We start from the raw sequence: 8194 nt of genomic DNA, 5'->3' as shown, positions 1-8194 counted from the left end.
GATCTCTTGTTCCTCTGCCTTTTCTAAATCCAGCTTGAACATCTGGACTTTCCTAGTTCACGTACTGTTGAAGCCTAGCTTGGAGAATTTTGAGCATTACTTTGCTAGTGTGTGATATGAGTGCAGTTGTGCAATAGTTTGAACATTCTTTGGCATTGTCTTTCTTTGGGACTGGAATGAAAACTGACTTTTTCCAGCATGGTAGCCACTGCTGAGTTTTCCAAATTTGCGGGCATATTGAGTGCAGCACTTTAACAGCATCATTTCTTAGGGTTTGAAATAGCTCAGCTGGAATTCTGTTACCTCTACTAGCTTTGTTCGTATGATGCTAAGTTATTGGAAACTGCAAAAAGCACACAGAGTTTTTCCATTTTTATACTTTCTTCCCTCTTCATCCTTCTGTCAGTTAGCCAGCCAGGTCTTATGGGGGTGAGGGTAGAGAAAAATCCCTTGGAGGAATATTCTACCCAGTGGAAAAAGAAGCAGACAAGCAGTAAGATGAGCCTAGCCAAAAGAGATACTTTAATTATGGCCTTTACATTTATGACCAGTAAGATAATGAAGGAAGGTAATTCTGAAAGCTTTCTGTCAGTTTTAATGGGCCCTCAAGCCCTGAGAAAAATAAGAGTCAATGGCTGGTGTCCATAAGGATTTTTTCTTCTACTTCTCCCCTGACAGCCATTGACAGGATCATTTTGTATTTGCAACTACTATCACCGAAGCATGGAGAAAAGGCCTGTAAGGCAGGAGGATGAGAGCGACCTTCCCGCAAGGATCTCTATGGTCATCATTATGGCAATAATAGTCTCTATAATTTTCATTCTGCTTTTCTATACAGTGTCTACTTTGTGGAGCTCAAGGCTATAGGATTTAGGTCACATGAAATCACACTAGCATAAAATCATGCTTTATAATCTTGCAAGAGTATTTTATAAAACTGCAAAGAGAACCTATGCAACAAGGTAAAAATTATTACCAATGCAGATCATTGACTACTATAGTTATTTATGCAATGCTAATAGTTTTATAGAGGCTTTCGGATAAAGTGTGAGTTTGACAGTCATTTTTTCCCCCCTGTATTTGGACTGTTAAACCACTGCCAGCTTTTCTCCCCAAGGACATGGCTTATTATTTTGGGGTAAAAATGTTAATTAACTGCCAACCAGATCTCAGTCGTCGTCTGGTAGTTTCTCTTTATTATCCGCAATTAAATCATAAGGACAGGAGCCATGCCTTCTATATCATGTATGCGCACTGCACTCTGCATAGAGTAAAATTTCAGTGCTATCAACTTTCTGACAGACAGCTTTACAGACATCTAACACTAAGTACATAAAGACCCTTCATGAAGGAAGCAGGATGGTGCGCTCACCAGTGATCTCAGGGTGGGATGAAAAATCTCCAAGAGGGGTCTCGAAGTCGAGAGAAAATAGTTGAACACTGAAAAAAGGGGGCGCAGAGAAAAAAGATGAAAAACGAGAAAGACAAGCCAAAAGAAGCAGAGCCAACGACTTAACAGACTGAAAAAGAAAGATCACAGCAAGCGAACAGAAAACTAAGTTGTGCTACAGTGGCAAAGCAAGCTGAAAGGGAGAACGCACGAGGGGCAGAGACTACAGCCCCCAAAATCCCTTGCGGCACCTCCGCCCTAGCGTCCGTCTCCTAGGCAACTCAGGTAAACAAGATGGCGACCTCCGGGAGAGCGCCCAAGTTTCCGAAGCCTTCCTCTCTCCAGGGAGGCATGAGCATTTCACGAACTGGAGCGCAGTCAAAAGTGCTGCACTCAGAAAAGGATCGTCACTCTTGCTGGTCTCCTTTTCCCATGGGTCAGAGACCGAAAAATACTTTATGCAAAGCCTCCTCCTACCTGCTCCAGCACCTCATTCACCGCTATCAGGAGTCAGACGTGGACAGAGATTACTACAACCTGGAAGAGGGTGAGGGCGAGGGCGAAGTGGAATCCGAGGAGTCCTCAGAATCCGAAATGCTGAATTTTGAGGTGTGCCTTCCCCCTACCCCTAATCCCCTCAGTTCCTTCTCCAGCGGTCAGAACCCCTTCACCAGCCTGCGGCTGAGCCCCATTCCTAGGGCTCCTTGCCCCTAAGAGTGCCTCTTCCTTACTGCTCCGGGACTCCCCTCCTCTCTTCCCCATTTCCGTTAGCCTCTTGCCTCACCCTTCATTTTTCATTAGCACATGTGATTCCTTAAAAGTCGTTACGCAGCGTCCTTACAAAAAAGTATCTATTAGAGTTGTGACTTTAACTTTTTCAAAATTATACCTCTAAAGCGTTGTGAATTGACCAGAGTTCCACCTCTGCACTTTCTGTACCTTTTCGTCATGACTGTGAAATACTCCAACACTCTCCTCAGTTTCTAGTCCCTTCATCCTCCTTCCTCTAGGAAAAACAGACAAACCAAAAAAACCCCTCTTGAAGTAATCTTAAGTGCTGCTTGCTGTTCCTTTCTACAGGAGATCTTCGCAACCCAGGGATCGATCCCAGGTCTCCCACATTGCAGTCAGATTCTTTACCAGCTGAGCCACAAGGAAAGCCCACTTTATTCCTCAAAGACCAAGTGTCTTGAAAGTTTTATATATTACTTATGCCAGGGGTGTATAATGTATTATACAGACAACACACACATGCACGCACCGCTCACTGTGAGAGTATTTTAGGATTTGGGGAATGTCCCAACATTCCCATCAGTGATAACTGTTGGCAGCTTGGCCTTTCACACTGATAATACAGATTCCCTCTTTTCTGCAGTGTCTCATCTAAACACCACCCAATTCCACTTCTTAGGCTTACCATCATCCTGTTCCTTCCTTAGTTCCTTACCTGCCTTCTTGTCCATTTCTACTTCATATTGTACCAATTCCTTCTCTTGACTTCCTAATGAATTGTTTGCTTTCTTTAAAAATGTAAATTGATTTGCTTTCTTTTAGTAAACTGTTAGGTTTTCCTCTTTGTCTTGGCTGCCAGGAAATATAACATTTTTTCCCCCTTAACTCAAAAATTTTCTTAATTTCAATAGTTTTTCTCTAGATTACATTTTTCTCTTCTCTTTCCTCCTCTGATAGTATAAATTGCTTCAGACTCTTTTCAGAAGTAGATATAATAGAGAAATAGTTTCCAGCATCCGATTCTGTGATGTTTTTCTGACATCCCCCTGTCTCATTGTACCTTTCATTTCCTAGTCACCTTTCTTTCCCTCTTGAGTTCAAACAGGTCTCTCTTTGTTACGCCTGTTCTCATCTCCATTCCTCACTTGTTTTATTTTTTCCTGTTTACCCCTCTGTGACTTGCACTGTCTTCTGTCACTCTGGTTTTGCCACTGACTATCTACAGTGTCCCTGCTTGGGTTCCCTTCTCTTGTAATGTCCTTTTGTTCAGTTCCCACATTTGGCCCATATTTTTCTACCCTCACGTTCCCCCCCTCTCCAATCTTCTACCTTTCTTCTTCTTCTCCCTCCTTTTACCTGGGCGAAACATCAACTTTTCTTAAAAGTGAGCCATAGAAAATTATTACTTATTTTGTTCATCTTTTGTTGATTTATTTGCCATGCTTAATAGTGACTATTGCAAAACTGTAGCAATGTTTTTACAACTTTGAGATGTTTATATGGTTTCTACCATCTTTCACCCCAGAGGAATTAACAAATGAATCACCAGTTTATTATTCTAATTAACGTGTGTTCTTCAGCTATGGGGTTCATTAATACCGTTGTTAATCTGTCTTCAGTATGCCATTAAAAACCATAGAGGGGGAGGGGGTTGACTTGAACTAGTTAATCCTTTTTCGCTTGTAGGCTCTGTGTGGAAAAAGTGTATTATTTCTTTTGTTTATGTTCCAAATATTAATATTTATTTTATGTTCTCACATTCTGTTTTAGTTTTTATAGTGTCTCATATGTTTTTGTATGTTGAGTAAACTGAAAAGTTTTAAGAGGAAATACCTGAACTTTTCTGTTCAGTGATTTATTTTCCATATCCTAGCCTGATTAAGTTTTATAAGGCTCTGATGGTCAGAATGACAAAGTGCCTATAATGTAATTAGGCTCAATGAACTTGAGGGAGGTCGGGCAGAATATTGTTCAGAACGTTGCCTTTGGAATTAGATATTTGTATAAAATCTTTTGTTCGTTGTGAGATCTTGAGCAAGTTATACTCTCTGCATCTCATCTGCAGTATGGGAATTATAACAATACCTACCTCACAGGAGAGTTGTGAAAATTAAATGAGATCCTATGTGTAAGCTACTTAGCACAATATATCATTTATACTGTTACTAACACAAGTAATAACTTACCTGTCCTTATCTACTAACTCCAACCTATCACTTGACTTCATTAATTCAGCCTTCATGGAACAAACGATTATTCTATGGGAAGTACTCTTTTGACGATATAGGTCAGAAGAAGTGTCTGGGCCTGCGACACATTTCTGCTGTGTGAAAGCCACTCTTTGCCAATAACTTTATGTGGCTAATAATGCCTATTCATTGAATAGTTATAAGCATCAAATTTAATGGGAAAGTCTGTGTTAAAGTTCTTAACATAGGGTCTGATACAGCGTGGGCTCTCAAAAGATTTTATGTGTAATACATAATAGCAACAGTGATGATCAAGGAAGATGAGAGTGCGATGGAGGACATGCATGGTCCCAGCTCTCAGGGTGAGAGAAGACTGTGAGTAAACCATAGCTATTCAGCCTGTGAACAGATGCCTGCAGTGATAGCCGGGTTACAGGGTTGGCGGAAGACTTGAAGGGAAGTAAACCCTTGTTTGGGTGCAGCGGTGGGGTATGGGCAGGCAGATGGCATCTTTCCAAGTGATGAATTATAGGTAAGAACAGAAAAGGTAGATGGGTCGGAGGCCAGATTGTGGAGAGCTCTGGGCTGTTGTGCTTCCTAGGTGGCGCTAGTAGTAAAGAACCTGCCTGCCAATGCAGGAAATAAAAGAGACACAGGTTCGGGCCCTGGGTTGGGAAGAACCCCTGGAGGAGGGCGAGGCAATCCACTCCAGTATTCTTGCCCGGAGAGTCCCATAAACAGAGGAGTCTGGCAGGCTCCAGTCCATAGTATTGCACAGAGTCGGACACAACTGAAGCACACACACTGCTGTAGGGACTGTGGACTTGACTCTTAAGCAGTAGGGAACCTCTCTTGTGGCTGAGAGGGTTAGATTAGAGGGTGGTGAGTCTGGAGGCAGGGAGATTAGTGAGAAGCTGAGCAGCATCTGTGCAGGAGAGACAAGAGTCTGGATTAAGGCAATGGGAATAGAAAGGAAGCTGGTGATGAATGCGTATTTAGAATGAGACACTAATGAACGTGGGAAGTCTAGGTTGACTGCCAAGTCTATGGAATGTTCCAGAGGGATATCAGACCACTGACTACCATGGGAAACAATGGCAGGCGGAGCTGTGCATTCAGGAGGTGGGCATGTGAATCATGGAAATCAGGAGAGGGTCAGCGACCTGGGAATCATCAGCACTGGAGTCTGTGCGATCATCCAGGAAAAGAAGAAAGAAGAGAAGGGGAGGGCCAAGGAAAAAACCCTGGGATACAGGTATCTCAGAAGATGAAGAGGACCTGGGGTTAGGGGAGGGAACTGGAAAGGACTGGTAAGAGAAAAAGGAGAAGAACTAAGAGCTGTATGGGTGGGAAGTCAGAGCAAGAAAGAATCGCAGAACAGGGGAGAGGGTTACGTTGCCAAGAGGGTAAGTGGACCATGAAAAGGGCTTTTTGTGGGCTATTGGAGATCTCAACCCATATGCATTTTGTGATGTGGAGAAGCCTGCAGCCTAACTGAAGTGAGTTGAGACATGAGTGGGAAGTGAACAAGGGGAGACTGAAGAATAAAACAGCACCTCTGGAGGAGCTTGGCTATTAAGGGAAACTCCAGCTATTGCTGAAGGAACATGCAGGAGCCAAGGGCCCCTTGGAGGACAGAAGGGACTCACGCACTCCTAGAGCTGGAGAAGTGACAGCTTGGAGAATGGCAGTGGAGAGTGACTGGTTAAACCACAAGCAAAAGATAGTACTATTGACGGTCCCTGAACATGGTCTCTGGGGAAAGGGAGCAGGACCCTGTGTGAGGAGAAGGAACTGTCCTCCTCTGAGACCCCAGCAAGAAGCTGACTTGAGTGTGGCACCAGAATGCATGCTTGTGGGTCTTTGCCAGCTCACTCAGAAGCGGGCAGGGAGTAGGTTCATTAATTCGTTCAGCCCATGTTTGCGTGCCCTCCATGTACTAGGTACTGTCTTCCCCACCCGCCCTTACGCTTCAGCTGTCTGAACTCTCGGTAGTTTGCCCAGTGGGCCATGCTTGCCTTTGCAGTTTTGTACATGTCCCTTGTGCCCACAGTACCCTTCTTGGCCCTCTTCTGCCCTTTCTTCTCCTTTGTCAGAATAACTCGCAGCTTCAGGTCTCAATAGCTGTCTCTCCGAGGAAGCCTTTGCTAACCCCCTACTCCTCACTAGAACTGCCTTGAAATGGGAACTCTGCTAGTCAAAGCACCCTGCCCACCTCTATAGTGGTTTATGCAACTCCTGAAATCATCTGTATACTTGTCTAGCATGTGCTTGGCATGCTAGGAAGATTTTTTATCCCAAATGGATAATGAACATGACATAATCCCTGCCTCGATGCAGTAGTTGATTGTGAAGTTGATTCAGGTTTGGGTTTGCATGGTACAGTTGCAATCAGGACAAGGAGGCTGAGACTTGAGGGTAGAGAGACATTGAAATTGCCCATGGGAGACCCAGTCAGGAAGGAAGTATTGGGAGGAAGTAGTTGGGAGGGGACAGATAGACTCGGAGAAAGGGGTGGATGAACAGACTGGAAATGTTGTTGTGGTCAGTGACCAAATTCAGGAGATGCTGGGAAGGCTGAAGGATGAGCAGTTGTGGGATCCGAGAGCAATGGAAGATTTGAGGTCTAAGGTTTCTAAGGTAGTGCAGTTTAGCATGATGACTGGGTCCAGGGCACAGCCAGGGGAGTGAGTGGCTGAAGTTATCTGGATCAATTTTTAAATGTTTGGAGTTGAGAAAGTAAAGGAACGTGTGTGTGTGTGTGTGTGTGTGTGCATTTGCATGTACTTGGAGTGGTTGGGATGTTGAGTGGCCTTCCTTAGGAATTCTGAAGCCAGCCAACGTACAGATTGGGCCAGTCAAGGTCTGAAAATGACCAAAGACCAGAAGGGAGAGACATGACTCTGACAAATGGCACGGAACTTAAGGAGGTGTGAGGGGGTGCCCATGGAGAGTCTTGCCTTGGGGGTCTGGGAATATGCTGACCATGTGGCCAGTCTCTGTATCAATGGCTGTGTTAAAAAACAGACCTACGGTGAGGAAGGGCTGCTGTAGCATCTAGTTTACAGGAGCTGGAGGGAGTGGGCTATGTGAAAAGTTTGAGAGGTAAGGTGACACTGTCTTACCTCGATTCCTTCCCAGGCCATCTATAAAAATAGTAACTCTGTTGTGAAAAGTAGATCTCTTGTCCCCATTTTGTGAACAGATTGATTGGTATCAATGAATGAGACATTAAGATGTGGAATTTCTGAATTCATCAATTTGTACTAACAGCTCCCATTTATTGAGAACACTTGCTGTGTTCTAGGCACTGTGCTAAGAGTTTTATGTTCACAGTTACTTTTAATTATCTTCAAAACATTAAGAGAAAGTAATAACATTCCCTATTTATAGATGAAAAATATGAGGCTCAGAGAAAACTTTGTCTCTCAAAGTCATATATATTCAAAATGGCAGATCTGGGCTTCAAACCAAGCCTGCCCAGCTGTGAGCCATATTTGATTCTCTAAGATAGTGGTTGGATGGCATCAACGACTCGATGGACATGAGTTTGAGCAAGTCCATCTGGGAGATGGTGAAGGACAGGGAAGCCTAGCACGGTGCAGTCCGTGGGGCTGCAAAGAGTCAGACATGACTGAGCTACTGAAAAATAGCAACAAGATAGGGGAAATTCGGGAGGAAATAAAACTTTTTACAATAGCACCACCCTACATACTTATGTCCTCAGTACAAGCAGTCTGAACAGCACTCCTGATTCCCAAGTTAATGTAAAGTGGCCCAAAACACCTGAAACAGTATTTTGCTTTCATAGTCCACGTACCAGTTACACTGGTTAGTTGTATTGCTGTGACTTAAAAAATTGCTCTATTTTGTGTCCTAATGC

The 8194-nt window shown here is 43.7% G+C and overlaps 1 protein-coding gene across 1 annotated transcript in view; it reads left to right on the top strand.

Moving 5' to 3' along the window:
- Positions 1-1684: 1684 nt before the first annotated feature.
- LRGUK (leucine rich repeats and guanylate kinase domain containing) overlaps positions 1685-8194 on the top strand; it is a 102623-nt gene continuing 96113 nt past the window's right edge. The window contains exon 1 of the mRNA XM_027538960.1: positions 1685-1999. Within this exon, the coding sequence (XP_027394761.1) occupies positions 1685-1999 (315 nt within the window). The remainder of the gene's footprint in view (positions 2000-8194) is intronic.

This window comes from Bos indicus x Bos taurus, chromosome 4 (assembly GCF_003369695.1).
Source record: "Bos indicus x Bos taurus breed Angus x Brahman F1 hybrid chromosome 4, Bos_hybrid_MaternalHap_v2.0, whole genome shotgun sequence".
NCBI lineage: Eukaryota > Metazoa > Chordata > Mammalia > Artiodactyla > Bovidae > Bos > Bos indicus x Bos taurus.
The sequence above is the reverse complement of the archived record's forward strand: the minus strand, read 5'-3'. Positions and strand labels throughout refer to the sequence as shown.